Source organism: Cydia pomonella, chromosome 6 (assembly GCF_033807575.1).
Source record: "Cydia pomonella isolate Wapato2018A chromosome 6, ilCydPomo1, whole genome shotgun sequence".
NCBI classification, from domain to species: Eukaryota; Metazoa; Arthropoda; class Insecta; order Lepidoptera; family Tortricidae; genus Cydia; species Cydia pomonella.
The window spans coordinates 14,103,304-14,124,246 of record NC_084708.1 but is presented as its reverse complement, the minus strand read 5'-3'; the positions used below and the strand labels follow the sequence as shown (position 1 = coordinate 14,124,246).

Here is a 20,943-nt window from a genome sequence, read left to right as displayed (position 1 = left end):
TGTTTTTTACAGGCTACTGCTACGTAAATTATATATTCTAATAACAACTCAAGCTATTATAATGTTCATAATCCCAAAGTGTCGATTCAACAATTTTTAAAACTCACCTTAATAGGAAATCCCTCCTCATCCCTATTACGGGGTGAGCTGGGATTTCCTACTATTTCGTATTTATCTTTAAACACTACTACTACTGATTACTGTAATTGGCTTTATATATTTAAAATTTAGAATTGCACATGTATTTATATGCATTTATTGCATGTATTTAGCTGTTGTAATCCTGAATAAAAAAAAAGTTATGACATGGAACTGCACAAAACCATAAAAAAATAACATTAAAATGACCGGAACACTTATTATGTATAAAAATCAGTTTGCCACATGTAAAAATAAAGTTTTATCGAGGTTTGAATGTCAGTTTTGTCCCTACTCACCCCATTTTACGGTACATACTTATTTCATAAAATTCAATACATCTTACTTTGATGATTTATTTGACTAGGTCAAACCTTGTAAGTAACATTTAACCCGGTCTAACTGTCTTCGACCTGTTCGTACCTTCGTATGTTCGTTTTAAGGCGCAGCACAATAGTCACCATTTGATTTTCATTCCTCATTTTGCCGTTTTTAAAAAACATTAAAACTGCATGAAATTATCTCTAAAGACTTTTACACTCATTGAGGTCATAAATACGGAGTGATTAGTTATATTTCCTCTCGAATTAACTAACTAAATATCAGTGGCGGCACAATCAAAAGTAGGAAAAGTGCTCGTCGGGCTAAAAATTAGGCAAGCTGGTCGAAATCGAGTTATATCGACGTCCCGCCACTGACTGCAATATATATACATATATAATATGTGGGCAAAAAACAGAGGTGGTTATGTTTTAATATGGATTTAAAAAGCTTCAATTAATTTGTATATTTAGGAAGTTTTCAAGCAAAAAGTACCCCCATTGTCGCTTACCATAAGGACTAAATTTTCTTGTACCTTTATACGAATAACCTGTTAGAGCATCCTTATGGCAAGTGTCAATGTGGTACCAAAATGACACATTTATTTGTCCTTCCAGAATAAAGTAAATAATCGGTATAAATGCGTAAATACGTATCCTTTGACGTATTAATTCACTGTCGATGCAAAAAGAGATTACAGGTTACAGACCTTTATAAAACGTGACCTCAGACAACCTAGAAACGTCGAAAACAGACGAGCCCGTGTACCTATATCAGTAGTCTAACGACACTACTAATATAGGTACTTGCGCAGGACAGCTTCTAGCGAGCTGTTGGGGAGTAACGACCCCCCCGGACCCCGAGTGCTTCTGCGAATCGGTTAGGGTTTCCATCTCCGCGTGTCTTCGTCGATCGGAGTGGACCCCAAGGGGACAGGACTCTCAGCTCTTGCTAGCCTTCATTAGCAATCCAGAGAGGAGTCGTTAGAGCTAAATGCTCCAGGGGTGGAAGTGAAAGATGGATATAAGACGCGTGTTAGAAAGCGGCGCATCGTAATGTACTATTTCAACACAGTTGCTCAAAACGACGTTTTTATTCCACCGATTTTTGGCACATAATCCTAGATATTAAACACGCGTGCTTTTTCCGTATATTATAACACTCGTGCTTTTTCATTATATTATCCGACTGAGTTAAGAAGGAAACTGATTGCTAATAATATGCATGGAAACGGAGCCTATCAATTTGGTCGAGTAATAATCGAGTAGTAATCGCTTGGTATGGTATTTTGGTTTCTTAATACACCTTTCGGTCGAGAATACACCTTTAAAATCTGTCGGGTTATTCGAGCCCACGGTTTATATGTGTTTATCTGTGTTTGTAACATCATCGCTCCCAAACACATGAAATTATTCATTTTTTTATCCTCGACCACAGCCTCGAGGAAACCACCTTGGCTTTATCAATACTAGGCTACAGATCTAGATTTTTCTGCTCCTTTGAGTTATTGTGTTTTTTTAAACAGGTGCTATATATTTTGCTTTTGTCTACTAGGTATATCAGTCTATCTGATAGTATAAAATATATATGAGAATAAAATTAACATAAGCTGACAATCCACATAGATCTGCTAAAGTTAATTAGACTTCAACCTATAATACTATCAAAAGCACTATGCAAACCAAACTGACGATCGGGATTGTAAAACTTCTCATTCATACTTGTGTAGTTGTAACAGGAGTGAAAGAGTTGGCAGTATGATCTCAGCCGTCATTTCGTTTGCGGGAGGAAACTAGCGTCATGTTCTTTTGTTCTCAGGGCTCTAGTCCGGAATGCTGTGTTGACAGCGGCGGGTTGGAAAGCAGCGCGCCGGGCCCGCCGCCCGGGCCCCGCTACAAGCTGGCCACCGAGGGGTCCCTGCGCGTGTGCTCCTTCCAACACACTCGCACCGTCGTCGACAAGATCCTCGCTGCCAAGTTCCTGCGACGTTGGGAGACGCATGTCCTCTGCCTGCAGGAGGAGCATATCGTTTCCAAAACGGTGAGTCACTCCCAACAGAGTCCTGCTACTCCTATGCCTCCTCCTCCTATTCCTATGCCAATGCCTATGGTGTCATTATACGGGGGAATAGCACAGATAAAGGAAGCCTATTTATTACAAAAAACAGTGTGTTCAGATATTGGCTAACATCAATATTATGGATAGTTGTAAGACGCGCTTCATCGATCTGAAAATACTTACTTTAACATCAATATACACTTTGTAAACATGTAAGTTTGTAAATGTTTGGTATAAAATACCCTTAATTTCATACCAAACATTCAGATAAACGACGTTGCGCCAGAAAGTTAGCAGGTGTAGGTTATCCCTTTAGAACTAAAAACACATTTAAAAAAATCAAATAAATAAGACAATGAATACTTTAAAAAAATTAAAAGATCACTACATTAAAAATTCTTATTATACATTAAATGATTTTTACGACCAATAATTGCAATTAATGTGGTACCTATACAATAAATAATAATAATATAATATCTTGTACAAAAGACTAAATCATGTTGTATACAATTATATGTAATAGTTTCAGAAACAATTTGATATGCAATAAAGAATATGAGTATGAGTATGAATGTCATTATGTTGCTGTCGCAGTTACTTGGAAATATATATATATATATGATTGCCTCTATCATTAATCAGTTCACTAAAACATAATCTAAATTCATAAAGACTGATGAAATTTAATAGGTAAGTAATTACTAAATGATTCATCGCGATATGCTAATTTATTAGTTTTCATTACATAAATGTATGCTTCCATCGACATCAAACTTATTTTTTATTCTCTAGGCACCTATAACAACAAGCGATAAAATTCCTAGCCGCATAGAACAATTCGATGCACCTGGGGCTTATTCTAGTGCGTTCAAAACAATATCAAAATTATATCGAAACTATATTAGTTACAAACTCATCGTTGTCCCAATATTACAGGGTTCTATGTTACATTTTCAAGATAGTTGAAATTCGACTGAATGTCACTATGACAATGTTCAAATTTCAGTTCGATAAAAGTGAACCAAAGAACCCTGTAATATTTGGGCCAGCGATGTATAAGCACAAGAAGTCATTTAAATTATTAAACTGAGATTAAATTGCAATTAAATTTTCCTTTACGTATACGTCTCTTGTGCAGTTATAAAACTTTATTCCTAGTCTATCTACACAAACGTAGGCACTGTGTATTAGGTACTTGCTTATCATGCTTTCATAGTTTATAAAGTAATTCCGTGAAAGCAGATTGACGCAAGTAAGACACAATTAAGCAAAGTTAAGTACCTATTTATGACTGGATATTTAAAATGGCAGTATAGGGAAAAAAAATATGATGGCCAGTGCGGTATATTAGTCGGTATATACGCAATACGACGAAATTAACAACCCGTTTTTACATTCACTCCTACAGGAAAAATTGTATTTCCAATACATTTGTGAGATTGTACTAGTTTGGAGCGATCCTTTTAGTGAATGAGCAAGCACAACTCTAGCGGTACGAGTAGATAGGAGCGTGTGACTTGCAATACGGAAGTCGTCGGTTGAAACCCCGGCTTGTACCAATGAGTTTTTCGGAACTTATGTACGGAATATCATTTAATACTAGTCGCTTTTCGGTGAAAGAAAACATCATGAGGAAACCGGACTAATCCCAATAAAGCCTCCCAATAGTTTACCCTCTGGCTTGGAATCTGACCAGATGGCAGTCGCTTTCGTAATAACTTGTGCATAGATACGCCAATTCTTGGGATAAGTTGCCAAGCGGACTCCAGGCTCCCGTGAGCCGTGGCAAAATGGCGGAACAATGTGAGTTATAGATGATGACGCTAACCAAATTTCAAATCAATCTAATCATTGAAAATCTTACGTGAAATCCATTTTACAAACTATAACCGATACTACTAAAAAAGCAAACTTAATCCAGAAAACATTTATTTGAATGTAATATTATTAATAATATTTACAATAATTCACCATCTGGAATAATTATTCCATTTTGTACTCGTATTCTTCATTTAAAAATAAAAATCATATGATTTATTAACTTTCATTTTAGGGATTCTAAAATAACGAGTGCAAGAATTATTCTTATTTAAATAATGATATATGGAATAAGAAAGAAAAATATTTTTGTTCTTATTCGTATTCAAATAAATTGTTGCCCAAATCTGCTATATTATCAATGAACGAGAGATATATTATATATACTCAACAAGGTTGCTTTGTTTTGTCAGAAGTTCCAATGGCAAACTCCGGCCTCCATAATCAGATTAGCTCGACGCCATCATAATATCGTATTGCCTGGTCTTTCATATGATATGACATGTAACATGCCAAATTTCAGCTTAATGAGATACAAATAAGTGATCAACATATATTTGCTAATTTTGAGGGCAGTTACATTACGAACGAGTTCAATAAAAGCTTAGACGTCTGTATAGACAATTTTCAAACTGGTTACAGTCACTGATGATGTGATGAAGAATCGACTTGCACTTGTTTTTGTTTCATATTTTTAAAAAGATTAAAGTAAATACTAAACAAGACAATGTTATTGTTTTTAAATGATCCGATTGGTATACATAATACTTGCCTGCATTCAAATCAAACATGCTTATTGGGTCAGTCCCCGTTTAGAGCGTTTTCACATTGTCCGATCAAATATCGGATGTCGGATGGCTTAAAAAACGGCAGCTGCTAGAGAGTACCATATGGCATGAAGTCCTTCTTATTTTGAGGTAATGTTTTATTTTGAACACTAAACATTTAGTTTTGATTGTTTCACTTAAATGATATCGACCGGGATATGGATCGTGATTACCTTTTAAAAAACAATACAAAAGGTAACGGACAGAAACTGCAGCATTCGGGCGTTCTCGGCTCCGTTCGGCTGAGCATTGTTCCGAGCAATTATTAGGGTTGGCATAACTTGACGTCCCTTTGCGTGCACAACCACAGATAAGATAATGACTTGAATTTTGACTACCCTAAATAGCCGATAGGGATAGTGCCATACATTAGAAATGGAAAGCATGATTCGTCCTTAAATTGCTCTCAAAGCTCGGTTTTGTAGGAAGTTTCTTTTCTGTACGATAGTACTACTTATTACTTATTCTGTGATCACGGTCAATATCCCGGTCGATATAAGTCTAATAAACATTTAATAGAATATATATTTATATTGACCGTGATCACAGAATAAGTTCTGTGATCACGGTCAATATCCCGGTCGATATAAGTCTAATAAACATTTAATAGAATAAATAAATATAGTATGCACTTTTATTTTTTACTTTTTTGTGATCGTATGCGACATTCAATATCGGGTATGACAATGTGAAAATACTCTTAGGTATCTTGTATACGCACACAATACGCGACATGAATCTAAAATCAATCTTATAACTACAGTAATAAAAATAATGTAAGTAACTATTTACAAGTAACTATTAAAGTTTGCTTCTATTCAAAGTATTCAAACTTTCAAATTGAACCAGTACCCCTTTTGTATGGGATTTTGAGTTTCCAAAACGTCCCGCTTGGCGCGCTGTTTCTAAATCCCATACAAAACAAGTTTTAACGCAAACGCGTACGTCACGTCACGCTATCGAATAAATTTACACTAGGGGTTCTGACTTGTTTGATTGAATTTTCATTTCTTTGGAATGTGACTTGTAGGTGTGTTAACGAAAAATCGAAGAAATCTGCAACATGTTAAAACCTTATTTAGAGTAGGTATATTTGGTAATAATCATTTTAATAAGGTTGTATTCTATAAGTGTCTCAGATTTTTTAAAAGTAAACTGCTGAAATCTTACTCTAGCTACCTTCCTTACCAAAAAATATATGTAAGTATATCTACTAGCAAATCAAAACGCTAATCGAGATAAATACCCAAATACCGAGCACTTGCGGAAGGGTTATTATAGTTATACGCGATTATTTGACAGCGCATCAATAAAAAATGTGCTAGTATTCGCATCGTAAATAATACTTTCACATAACTATTGAATTTTTAAATAGCCTGTAATCTTCTTACCATCTGAACAAACATAAATATACGTCAATCCGAATACAGCATTACTCATCACATAGAGTTTGTGCGTAATGGTACAGAAATTGTAATCACTTGGACAATCTGGAATTTGGAATCATTTGTTTTCATCACTATCGGAGAATAAAGAGATATGCCAAATAAGATAATATATGCTTTATTAAAATAATTACGAATATTAATATTTTGTAGATATACTCGTATTTGCAATCGCTTTCCAAAATTATGGTGAAATTTTCAGTATTAAAATACTTATCATAAGCGCTTTTGAGGACGAAAAATCGATCTATTGAGGTTGCATTGTTTCACTATAAAAGCCTAAATCTGTATCTTCAATGAACGAGCGCAAAGTTATTGTTGCTTTTAGAGCCACCCGACCCTAGCGTCTCCCGAGCGTCGGCGTCTAGCACACTCTATGGCTGCTGGTTGACACAACATTGGCGCAACTGCGCAGCGACGCCATTTTCCATAGCGCCGACTAGACGCCGACGCTCAAAAGACGCTAGTGTGTGATGGCCCTTATCCCCAACGGATCGGATACAATATACAGGTGTAACAAAAATAATGGGGATCCATATTCGGTATCGTTTTTTGGTTAGGAAAAAGTAAAGAAAAGAAAAAGTATCTTTCCCCTCACCAACTGGTAAAGGCCCTCTTGATTGTTCAAAAACTATTGAGAAAATTGCATTGTATCCACATGTGGGGCAAAGTAATCAGATGCAAACTTTGAGCTGTTTTCTTATGCTAGCTAGTAGAATTGACTTTTAAATGATGATTTTGAATGACTTTTTTTGTTATTACCCTCATTTGGATTTGATTTTTATTTATTTCATAGTTAGTAGTTTCCTCGCATTGGTGTGGTGAAAATTTTTGTATTTCACCTGAAGGCAAAGTTTGTTGAACCCTCGTGCCTTGGAACCCTCGCAATGCTCAAGATTCCACTTTGTTCAAGTTCAATTTTGGAATTTTTCGCTTGCTCGGGTATCAATATTAGCACGAGCGGTTAAACAACAACTTTGCCCCCTTGTAAAACAAATAACTATTGTTCTACTTTTTCGTAATCAAAACACAATGCCGAATATGTCCTTAAACGGATCCCCAATATTTTTGTTACACCTTGTATCACTTGTATGCATATAGGACAAGGTGAGAGGGGGTTTGTTTGTTCGTGTGGAATTCTGTAGTGTAAATGTTGCCAGCGATGGTTGTTAGATAGGATTTACCCACTAATTCAGTCGGTATTTTAAATAGGTTTAATGTACCTGAATACACATAGTTGTTGTAGTTCATAAATAGGTAGATATTTTACGTCTGCACCGACCCGAACTGGCCCAATTACGGTCACATTAAAACCCCTAAACCACTATTTGTATGTTTTACCCGAGCGCGTCGGGAAAATAGTTTAGTCAAGTAAAACAGAACCTTAGACTTGGCACGACTTTGTCTAGATTTCATTACTTTTTAGAGATAAACAGTCAGCTCCATCGAGACTCGGCTAGTTTTTTAAACAATGTTTTTGGTGGGATTTCACTTTTTTTGTAGGAACGTAGGTTATTTTATTAGATTTTCTTATTTGCCACAGTTTTTTTCTTTTTAGGAGTAGTTTTTTTATTATTATTTTTTTTTCTAATCAGGGTCACCAGGTACTCCAGATCTTCGATTATCCTAGTTTTTATAGTTTTCCCTTTATGTGGCCATTAAACCCTAACTCTGTACCAAATTTCAGCTCTCTGAGTTTATGGGAAGTACTAGTTCTATTTTGATGATCATGAGTGAGTGAGTGAGTGTCATAAATGCGAAACTTTGCTTTCGCTTAACTTCGGAACTAAATGACCTACAGACTTGAAATTTTGGATTTTAAGTATGTGATTATAGCTTACTGGATAACGAAAATTTCTGCGTTCTGGTCTTATCCAGAAGTTCTCGAATAGGGGCCTGAAAATGCGGCGAAATGTTTCGAGTAAAGGATGGTTTTGATGGATTTGCTTCGCGCTCGACTTGGCGGGGGTACTACCGTACCCCCAGATTATTGTCTAATTAAAAATAACTTTACTTATTCGCTGTAATCGGTTTTTTTTCGCCAAGATGTTAAAAGAAATAACGTGTCGTATGCAGAAGAAGCAACGAAATCGACTAAAACTAGTATAATATTTTTTGCTCCTTATGACCTGGAATGCGTGGTTTAAATCTGTCGGGTTTTACCAGCCCACGGTGTATAGAGTAGATTCATAAAGATGTCTCATGTATTTAATTTTCGACGCAATGGAATAAAAAATGTGGAAATACAAGATCGCTGCCGTTTTTATAATTTCGACTACGAATTTGTATTCAAGGAAAGGGCCTTTCATATCCTCATGAATCAATTTTCATTAAGATAAATGACAAAAATAAATAAATTCAAGATTGCGGCCATTTTTTACAATTTTGACTTGAGATTCTTATTAAGGAGCCCTACGGAGTTAGTTAGTGTTAGTGCTTCTGGGTATTTTCCGCATATTTTGCGTGAAACGAGGTAGCGCTTCTCTAACCACCCCATCAGCTCCTCCACGAAGCCTAGCAATGTTTTCAGGTTCAACTGCCTCTTTTAGTGTGCATGGAGTCCCTAGGTATTTGCTCCTGTTTACTTCTACCTGTTTGCAGTCTAGAAGAATGTGTTTTGTTGTTTCTTCTTCTTCCATGCACGCACTGGAAATGGGGCTATCTGTTTTACCCATATTGTGTAGGTGTTTGTTTAGTGTGTTATGTCCTGTAATTAATCCTACTATTTTACGTAGTTGGTGTCTAGGTATTTTCAGTAATATTTTGGTGAGCTTGTAGTTCAGTTCCGGTAAAATATCCTTGGTCTGCCTGCATGTGTCCATTTCATTCCAGTACTTGTTGTGCAGTCGTCTGTGATGTAAGTGTAGCTGGTTATGTATGTAGGATATTGGTGGTAGCCCTACGGATTCACAGGTATCAATTCTTTACACGACCATACCTGCCAAAAATAAAGAAATTCAAGATGGCGGCCATTTTGTACAATTTTGACTACGAATTCATATTAAGAAACCTTCCGGATCCTCGGATTTTCATCATCATTACAGCAAAAATTAAGAAATTCAAGATGGCGGGCGGATTGAATTCGTATTCCTTTTAAGGAGCCTTTTGAATCCAAAAATATTAATTTTTACATGATCATGCCAAAATTAAACGAATTCAAGACTGTGGTAATTTTTTACAATTTTTACTACAAATTCATAACCTTTCGGTTCCTTGGATGTCAATTTTCGTCATGATTAGAGCAAAAATTAGGAAATTCAATTTGGCGGTCGTTTTTTTACAATTTTGACTTCGTATTTCAATTAAGGAGCCTTTCGAATCCTCGGATATCAATTATCATCATGATTAGAACAAATATAAAGAAATTCAAGATGGCGGCCGTTTATTCCAATTTTAACTTACATATTTGACAGATTCATATTAAGCGGCCCTTCAGATTATCAATAGTCAATTTTTGTCAAGATCACATCAGTTAATTCAAAAAAGGGAAAACCTATATAAGTGGACGAAGTTTGTTCATTATTGACCCATTTTGTAAGATTTTCCGCACACCCTCAGGTCTCAATTTTCCACTCAAGCAGACCAGTGATACTTATTAATATCTTGTATAACTCCTAAAATCCCCAGTTTCCCGCGTACCCAGTACCCACAACGATTGATCAGATAACAGTCCACTTACCATACCTATGTATACACTATGGCCACGCATACTTTCTTGCAAACGAGTTGACCAGCAGGTGAGGAGTCTTTAATAAGACTAAATAGATTAAATAACTTTTGGGCCTTCTAAGCTCTTCTAACTCCATAACCCCTTGATCGATCCTGCTCATGTTAGAATTTAAGAAATATATTTCCCTCAACAAGAAGTTTACCTAATTTTATTTAAATTAAAATATATTTACTAAAGGTATTGCGTAAAAAAAACTGTCCTCTGATAGTTCAGTCAAAACACTCAAAACACATCGAAATGCCGGGACGTGCCCCTAGCCAGCCGTGTGATCCAAGTTGCTCTCTCGCTTACTCGCTCGTTCGACGACCGCACAGTAGAGTACATAAATAATACATAGAAAATGTAACAAAGTAACAATTAAGCAGCATAAGTATTTTTATTCTTCAGTGTTGCTTAATGGGTCGCTAGTAATTACTTAACACCGTTTTTTAAGTTATTATTAGACATGTAGTCTTTTTGGTTGTCAAAACTTTTTTCACCTCATCAGCTGGTTCTCTTGATACTTCAAAAACTGATGAGAAAGTTGCATTTTGTCCACAAGAGTGGCAAAGTAATTAGATGAAATTTTCGAGTTGTTTCCTCATTTTGGCTGGTGGAATTGACTATTAAGTGATGATTTTGATTGATAATATTTAATCCTTTACCGCATATGCGACCAGTTATAATATTGAACTCTATTGATAGCTATTAAAGTTCAAATTTAAACAAAGTGTTCTCTGTGACATGCGTCAAGGGGTAAAGAGCGTTCATTAGAAAGAAAAAATCAAAATTTATAATAATAAAAAGTTTCGTGAAAAAAATTGTTTTTCATTCGGTGGCAAAGTTTGTTTAACCCTTGCCTTGAAACCCTCGCTACGTTTTTTTTTTTAATTTTGGTACATTTCGCCTGCTCAGGTATCAATATAAGCACGAGGAGTTAAGCAACAACCTTGTAAAACAAATAACTATTTTATATCCCTGACTGCTTTATCAGATTAAAATATAGCTCGCTTTCCCAAATTTATTAAACCGATCTTTCATTTGAATACGAAAATAGTACAAAAGTAGGAGGTTAGTAGTAAATTAGACAACCGATATGTCGTTTTTGTTACTAGGATATAAAAACGGAGCTTAGGATAGCTCCGGTTAAAAGTGCAAGAGAAGCAAGCGCGTGGCACGTAGCGGTAGAGTCGAATTTTAAAATTTCACCTTAATTTGCCGAATAATGACTTTAAATTAATTGGCCTTAGGCTAATTTAGACCAAACTAGGCCGTCAAATGATAAATTAGTTAGTCTAAGACGAACTAGTCCCTTGTGTGGTCTAATATATTATACATTGTGTGACTAATGATATGATGTTAGATAATTTTATGTTAGACGTTGACATGAATTCTGCGTAAACACTTAGTGTACAGATAACAATTATTTCTAACTTCCTCTAGTGAATTGTTACCGTCACCTTTATCTGAAACCAGATATTTTCTCGGGAAATCTTACAAATACTCATCTTACGAAGAATTTTAAAGAAGTGTAAAGCGACACGTTGCTCTCCATAATACCTAATGATTACAGTCCGCATTAGGAGTAAGTAGCCAAGCAAGTAAGGTGCCCAAAATGACCTGCACACAAAGGTAATTTTGAGCATCTCGGACGCTTAGCAACTTCTGCTGCTGACACCTAATTAAGTATTCGAATTAGGAACATCATGAAATATTTTACATTCGTATTGTGGCAGTATTGCGAAATGCTTAGGCGAGATACATGTATAGGTAATTTCTGTTATAATATATTTGTCAAAGCTCAACTCAGATCGATTGGCAATCGTTTAGGTTCCAGCTTCCGTGAGTTCGACTTCCAGGTTTGGAATATAATAATACAAACACGTTAACAGGTAGGTAACGAACAAGAACTAACCATAAATAAGTACATTATAGACATCAGAACCCAAATCAAGCGCCATTTGTAGTGAACAATTGGCAGTTTAATACCTAATAATATTCCGTTTGGCCATTTTATGGCCTTATATTTCAATTTGATTCAAAATAGCGATAGAAAGTGAGGTGGCTTACATATGGGGCTATTACTTTTGTGATAAGTGGCCTCACGGCAAGTTATAATTATAGGATTCGAGTTGAAAATTAGACAGTACATTTTACAACTACCCTACCCCAACAACAACAACAACCCCATATACGAGTCCACTATATATATATACATACATACCCTATAACCCTATATGCATAAATATATGATCTGTATTATTTACGCAACCTCATCAATCCACCGCATCTTACGGCAAAAAGTGCGCAGCTAAAAACAGATTACCTACATTACTTATTCGATATTTTTTTCCGAACCCGTTAAAATGAGTACCTAAGTAACCTTTGCCTCTCCAAAAGTAAGTGAACTGTCGCTCGTTAGCGGCATCATGACGTTATTATGACGTTTTTTAACTAAATTAGCCGACTGCGGGTTTATCGTAAACCACACCACGAGGTCAATCAGTAGATAAGGGGGATTGTGTAGTGTATGTGCGTCACTGATTTCACTAACCACATCATTTAAACTGCTCCCGGATATCGAAATTTCTGCACTAACTACTTATTTACTTACATTAAAACAGCCAATAATTGGCAGTACGTCTGATAGTACTGTTGTAGAAATAAATAATGATGTACACTTGTACAGTTTGTCGCGGGACATTTGTCATGTACATCAGTTATGATGAGTTATTGAAATTTCGATACTACTCCACGCGCCATAAGGATATAATTAATATTTGGTATATTTATAATCATCAAATAAAGGAATACCCACGAACATGGGTCTTGAAACAGTGCTGAAATTTACTCACAGATGTCAGTTAGAAATCGTATCACCTCCGAGTGCAACTTTTTTATGCTTTCTAATAGTACATTACTATAGAGGCCGGGAAACGTCGGGTTGCAGACCAAGTAGATATAGACGGATAGAGATACGCGGCCGGCAACCCCGTTTCTCGCCGAGATTTGTATAGAGGTTTTCTCAAACTTGCATTTAAAACAAAAATGTAGTTAAAGTGTTTTGTGGCGAACTACTCGGTTCGCCACTCTGCCAGCGGAGCCCTACGCGCGTAAGTCCGCGCGCCTGCGCGATGCACCGTCGCCGTTGCTTAGCAACGAATATGCACATCATATCACCGTACCGTACCTATATTTGGTGATGGTTGAATGCCAAGACGTTCTGTCACAATTTGACGTTAAAAAACAAAAGAAGGTTGCTTTACAGTCCTAGGTATGTAAGGCAGTATGAAATTCCTTTACATATCATCTTCACTCATCGCACCTGATATGTAGTATTTCCGGACCTAATTTGACGTAATAGCAAGTTTGAGAAAAATATTTTTTTACTGTATCACCAGGTGGATCGGTGGGACGCACTTTGAAGTCTTTACTGACGATGCCGTGATAAGTTTAAGCATGTTTTCATAAAGATCATCCTATCGTTTAGTATTGCCAAGAAATGCACTGGGCTGGCAATACTAATAATAATGTACACGTGTAATAATGATGTACACTTGTACAGTTTGTCGCGGGACATTTGATATAAGATATAATGGATTATTTAAAAATAGAACTTGATCCTAGCCAGCTTAAAGAATTGTTACTATATAGATCATACTAATTCTCATTGTGTTTATGGTGACATTGCCTAGTTAGTGTAAAGATCTGTATATCCAAATCATGGGTAATCAATCCAAAACGGTCAGTATGGAGAAGTCAGAAACTATGAGAGATAGTCACATCTGTTCTTAGGAAACATGGCTACGATTTTAAATTTAATAATAATGACATTCAATCTTTTTTTTAATCTCTCATACATAAGCGGGAATCGAACCTGGTCAATCTTTATGCAATCGCGTGTAAATAGTATTTGTTTGCATAATTGATCCTGAAAGTATAAGTAAATAAAAAAGATTGAATTTCATTATTATTAAATTTAAACTCGAAGCCATGTTTCCTAAGAACAGATGTGGCTATCTCTCAGAGTTTCTGACTTCTCCATACTGACAGTTTTAGGTTGATCACCTATTTTCTTTTGACTGGCTGGCAACATTTATGGCTTGTAATCATGTCACCGAACATGAAACATCGTTTTGACTAGTTTTCAGAGTTTCCCATTTAGCTGGTTGAAATCTCTACATATATTGCTGGGTCTCCTCGAATCATCTCACGCAATAAACGAGCGCTCACGACCGAAAGTACCTACCTAATTGTTTACACCACCTGCCTAAATGGATTTTGTTGATCAAAACACTACTTGACGTCATTCGCACTGAAATTCTGATATTTGCATCTCAATATAGACGAAACAAATATAACCTTTCTAAAACAGGCGAGGATGGCGAGGAGGCGGGCACTGTTGCTCAAGTTTCAGGCGGTGCCAGTAGGTGTGTGCAATGGACACGTCATTCGTGACGTCCTCAGGTACTTAATGTGTGTTTTAAGTGTTAGTGTCCAAGGCCCGAATGTTGTCTGTTCTCAATACAAAATTGAATGCTCTAGCCGTAGCTATTTTGGTGGTTACACTGCTGTGTATGTGTGCGTAAAAATGTGTATATGTGGGGTTTTCGGGTTATTATATTGGTTATATATCGATAAGCGCTACGCAGCGGAACGGAATAGTGATTAATTAGCTTCGATATCTTCACAAAAAATTAACATCATATATATAATAATTCATAATTACTTTTTAACATAATAAAATAACAAAATTCTTGCGGGAAACATATTTTAGAAGGTATTTATCTATTGTAATTTAAATTCCCTTCGTTTCAACCTGTCATCACGATAAAATCCTGACCTGATAACCACAATGAAGAATAACGTTTTCTGTTCATTTTAGGTTAATCTTTTTAAGTAAAATTAAAATGGTAAGAAATACCGATAGTTTATATCGATATTAGCCACAGCATGCTGGTTGTTTACTCATTGTTAATCGTAATCGTTAAAAATCAATAGGTTACGGTGACAGATGGCTTTCGATTCATCTATCGAATCTGATATACTATGTTTATGTATGTCACTTGTGGTAATGAAATGAGATGATTCAGTTAATTGCTCATGTAAAAGAATTGTACCAAAGACCATGGTACATTTTTTAACTCCATAAAGTACCTGGGTGCAAGACTCCTTATTTTAGGAACAATTTATGGTATGTTTTATGCCTAAAATCCTGTACGACTAGTAACCAACTTATCCGATGGATAATAAAAATAAAAATAGGTTTACATTGCAGAGCATGACTTGTTTTGTCGTGCGTACAAATGAGGTACAACTAGAACCTGACAACATTTAAATTTTCTGACCCTATAATTTTAATGGTTCTCTACATTTTAATTGAAACGAGGAATACGCTAATCGTTTGTTTTTTTCACTAGGAGTTGTATTTAATTTATTAAATCTGACGTTGTCTGTCATTCTCAATGTTTAAAACTGGTCCGTTTTTGTTAAAATGATAAAATGTCAGATTTCTACGACAATTTGGATATTATAACGGATACTGATACATGAATACGATACCAGGCTTTCATACGGATACGACGGATCGACGGATAAACACTAACGAAAGTAATGTAATTAAATGTTTGTACCGATATCTTCGACGAATCATTTTTGCAGTAGGAGGAGTATATACCTCATCGATCCATACGGCTTTATCCATTTTAAAACGATTAGTAGATAGTAACTTAATTATGTAAATAAATTTCTTTGTTTTGAAATTCAATCAATACGTCGTATTTTTTTTTTAATGGCTATCGCCACGGAGGCATTTGCCAGACGTCGTAATTAATTGACAATGCCAAATCCAATATTATGACAGCTAATTTTTTTTCGTGATGAATGGCAATGGCATTTCACCTATTGTGTCGTAGAACTGGTAAAATCACATTTTTTTTAAATTCTTTTGTAGTTTTATAATACGCCATATTAAATTTATATTAATATATTGCAGTGTTCAGGAAGCAAAATACTTCCAAATCGTATGTAAAATTTAAGATTTTATAAAAATGAAATGTTGTCAATAGGGTTGTTTCCATCTACTAATCTTAGGGCAGAATTGTATCCCAATAAATTCTTTTGGATTATAAGAACATGTTAAACTACTTTGAGGGGACCTGTAATGACCATATTTTTGTAAATATTGAATTTAAAATATCTTTTGGCACACGTCACGTGACCAAACTCGAAACGTCTTTGAAGATTCTGATGACGGCACAACTTTCGGATTGACACTGTTGACAGTTAGGCGATAAACAACAAATGATAAATGTCAGTTGACAGTTCGTATCTTCTACGTGCGTATGTACTTATGTGTCAAACCGTAAACTGTGACGTCACACAATTTTCAAAGAGCGTTTTGGGCGTGAAAGCATCTGTCAAAATATATTTTGTTAATTTAACATATTTAAAACCATTTTTAGTATAAAGGTTGAATTTTAGGGCAACTTTTAGCTAATATAGAACGTAATACAAGCGTTTCAAAAAATTGGAAACAACCCTATTGTCAGTATCCTCTTAAGTTGTTGACTGCAGTGAGTTCGCCTAACAACGGAGTAATTAACAAAAGACGGTGGCGCGGAACGTCTGCAACTCTGCACTCGCGAGATTATCCGCAGAGCGTCTAATGCGGCGCGACGCGACGACGCGGTGCGCGGTGCAGCCGAATGTCAGAGGTCGCCGGTCGACTAGACGGAGATATTTATCGATAGGTGGAGGAAGAGACAGATTTCAGTTTCCTGCGATTCTGAGTATCCTGACATCGCCATTTTGGTTAATTCATGTAAATATGGGATACCGTCGAGAAACTGAAGGATTTTAATAGCTCATTGTTGAGGCCAAAAGAAGCTGAATAGTGTGGCTGATACTTCTCCTAGTCATTTTTATTGTAGCTTTCAGTTTACATAAAAATGTATAAAAACTAAAAATGGGGATATAAAATTGGGGGGAAGGGGGGGAAAAGGTAACTTCTCGGCGTGTTTATACTGCTATTTATGAACGTAAAAGACATATGCCGAGTTTTGTGCTTTCTGTCGGACGGGACCATAGGTAGTGGAGTCTAAGCCGCACTAACAATATTGCAAGACATGAGGCCAATTTCGCCAATAACATAGTTTTTTTCTCAGTTTTTTCATTTTTTTTTATAAGTACATAAAATACAACCAATACTAAAAATGACCTGGTACAGTTTTTTGAAAAAAATCACGCATATAAAGCATGACCAGTAATATATGATCACGCGCCATATTGCCGAATATCATTGGAACCTAATTTTTCATACTAAACTGAACTGTCACCCTATACATGAGAATAACAGCGCCCTCTTGACAATGATCATATATTTCTGCTCAAATCCAGATACCACAACACATATGGCGCCGTCAACAGCCAGCTTCATCAGCTGTCAGACTCTGAGGCACGATTTTGCTTAGGCTTTACACACTTTACACAATCCATGACTCTTTGATTACATTGGCCGGGCCGATTGATGGCTCGTTACTGAAATATATGAAAACACATCGATGTATTCACTCAATCAGTTCACTTACGCCGGTATTCTGCAGATTGTAGATAACCTTGCGATGAAACTAACAGCTTTAGAGATATTAAGAAACATATAATGTGATACCAATTTGATTTCCAATGTCAGTAAGTTTATCCTCGCATTTATTTATTTGTGAGAGCATGATTGAGCACTGATATTCAAAATAAACGGGTATTATATTGTACATTTCTGAATAAGCGTCACACGTGTGATTAAGTTTATACGCAGCTATCAGTGTAACAAATTATATAAATGCTTTTTTCTACGACTAGATACATAACGTATCGTAACAGATTAGAGGTCACGCACACTCGGGGAAGTCACAACTATATTGGCATGTACCGCATGTAAAACCTATTTATTAACCGACGAACGATAAAAAAGAGGTTCTTAGGTAGGTCAAACTAATTTTAGTTTTGTATGTATGATTATGCGTATTTTTTTACAGAATTGTCCAAATGTAATGATGATTTTGTTGTATGCAAGGGCCTTAACCAACCTAAAAGCCGACCTCAAGAGGATGACTATGTGGTTTCTTACCGAACTTTTCAGTAGCCTCTTAAGTAGTATAAATACCTCATATTTAGTGCTGTGTAGGCACATGGCTTGTAATAGGTATAGGTAGGTATAACGTGTGTATCTGTATATTTTTAAGCTAACTTCTCGATATTTTTGCCTATGAGTATTAAAATTTTATCCTCATATAAGTAACTATTTATTTATTTAAACTTTATTACACAAAACAAAACTTATCGTACAAAAGGCGGACTTAATGCCGAAAGGCATTCTTTAGTTTCTATACCAGTCAACCTTAAGGCAAACTATGTATTTGTATAATACAAACGTCGGGCCTCGAATGACGTCGCGAGTTATATTTACTGTTAGATAGACGACTCTATTAATTCAGTTAATATAGAAACTTCATAAGTACCTATGACCGTTCATTAGTTTAATTACAATTATTTCCTACTATAAACCACATAACCAGGAAAAGTCATCTAATTACTATCGGGGATTTTGGCCTACTTTACTCGTATTTCTAAGAGTGACGTTTTATCCTCCTGGGTGTTTTAAAATGAAAACCTTTTGTCTATATTCTTAAGCTGTAAATTTTGTTTAGGTATCTTAGAAGAACATACATTGACTGATGATGGCTTGTGCCCAGAATGACTGCTGTAGGAATGCTGTGGCAACGTATTAATTGCATGGGCAATCCCCGCGAGCTTTCTTCAATCACGTACACTTGGATATTTCCCGCAACAGAGTTCTTTTCAATAACGTTTCGAATGCAGACTGTCTACCAAAATGCTGTGTATTGCTTGAGTACACATCGTCATAGGCACCCTATACAAAAATTCAATGTCTGCTTGGAGTGCACAACATACCTAATGATAACCACAAAATACCTACTCGTATGTCGTCTTTGGTTGTTTAGGTGCATACGATTTTGGTAATTTTGCATTTCCTTTGTTATACTTATACATAAATTCACTTTCTTAAATATATAATTATATTAAATTATACTTATGTTAAACAAATTAAATATAGAAATCGTTCAGTTATGAGTCATCGGCATTTACTTACTTTTCTGTGCATTTTGATTTCGTTAATCATTGTGGTTGTTCTGTAATTTAGTCTCAATTTTGTGGTGCAGTTCTAATACATATACATTTTGTTATTCGTATTTTCTATTGTAACGTACTGTTCGCGAGGGACGCATGAAAGATTTGTTTATTGGCTCTTTCCCTGTGTGTCATGCATTCAAGGGTCAGTTTACCAGTTTAAAAACACGGATATAGGTACACAAACCGATTGACGTCAACGGATTTTTTAAACAACACAGGATATGATTTCCCTAGAAATTCGGTTACGCAAAAGCTTACATGCTGCAAACATAAAGAAACATCAACATTTGTGCCAACACTCACGTGCTACATGTTTACATGCAATCAAATATTATCTGTTTATTATTTAGGCACATTACAGTCTATTTCTAAAGTGTGTTTTGAGAGAGTTGCTTCTGCACTTGCAATTGTTAATCCTTAGCGAATGTAGGTAATTGCTTGCGCTCATGCCTATAGATCGGATCTGATACGATCATATACAGCAAAATCATGACGCACGTTGCAAAGGTGAGATAGCAACTGCAGTGCAGACAGTACCAATACTTTCAGATCGCTCACCTAGAATTCGTCTCAATAAAACCAGTACGAGAATGATCTGAAGAATTGTAACATCAATTTGTGATAGGATAGGATATCTCTACCAGATTGATAAACAATTGCCAATCGCTCTAATCCATGCGAACAATGGGAAATGGAATAATGAAGTTAATGTTTACTGATCGCATGCTTCAGGCGAACCATAAAGTGGTGTGTGGTTTATGCACAAAATTTCACGGATTTCTAGGTTACTTATACTGGCTGGCTTAAAGAGTAAAACTCGGCTGACAAAGGAAATACTGCGCCAGGCTTGATGTCGTTGTTCAGGGAGGTCGAGGTTCAGTCGGAGCGGGGCGTTCGGGGGGCGCGGCCGGGAGTGCTGACGTCACGGGCCTCGGGCGTTGCTCTGCGACGTCACGCTCCGTCCTCTATAAATGATGCCCCTTAACCTACATGGGCCAATCTCACTCCGCCCTCGATTTGTTTCAGTCAAAGCTCGGTTTTGCCGAGGACAATGATCGCCATTTGATTTAACGACTTAAAATCTACGGGAGATTTAATTTTATAAGCTTAACTTGGATAATTATTTAATAACGGACCTATATTAAGCTATTTTTAATAGCATAAAAAATAAAATATCGTTACATTTCTATAATCAATATTTTGTATTATATTTATTTAAATATAATAATGCACATCAATCATCTTATGATAGTTATGATATCTATAGATTCGATATAGCCAGCCTTCGAAAACATAGCCAAGGTGACAATCGCTATCGCTACGACAATGAAACGCTTTGTGTCTCTCTATCACTCTTCCATATTAGGCCCTCACACGGCGCGTAAGCGTAAGAGACGCGAAAGCGCGTAGAACG

General features: G+C 36.0%; 1 protein-coding gene across 1 annotated transcript in view; it reads left to right on the top strand.

Moving 5' to 3' along the window:
* LOC133519038 (C-Maf-inducing protein-like) overlaps positions 1 to 20,943 on the top strand; it is an 81,495-nt gene that overhangs the window by 31,224 nt on the left and 29,328 nt on the right. The window contains exon 2 of the mRNA XM_061852905.1: positions 2,278 to 2,499. Coding sequence (XP_061708889.1) covers positions 2,278 to 2,499 — 222 coding nt within the window. The remainder of the gene's footprint in view (positions 1 to 2,277; positions 2,500 to 20,943) is intronic.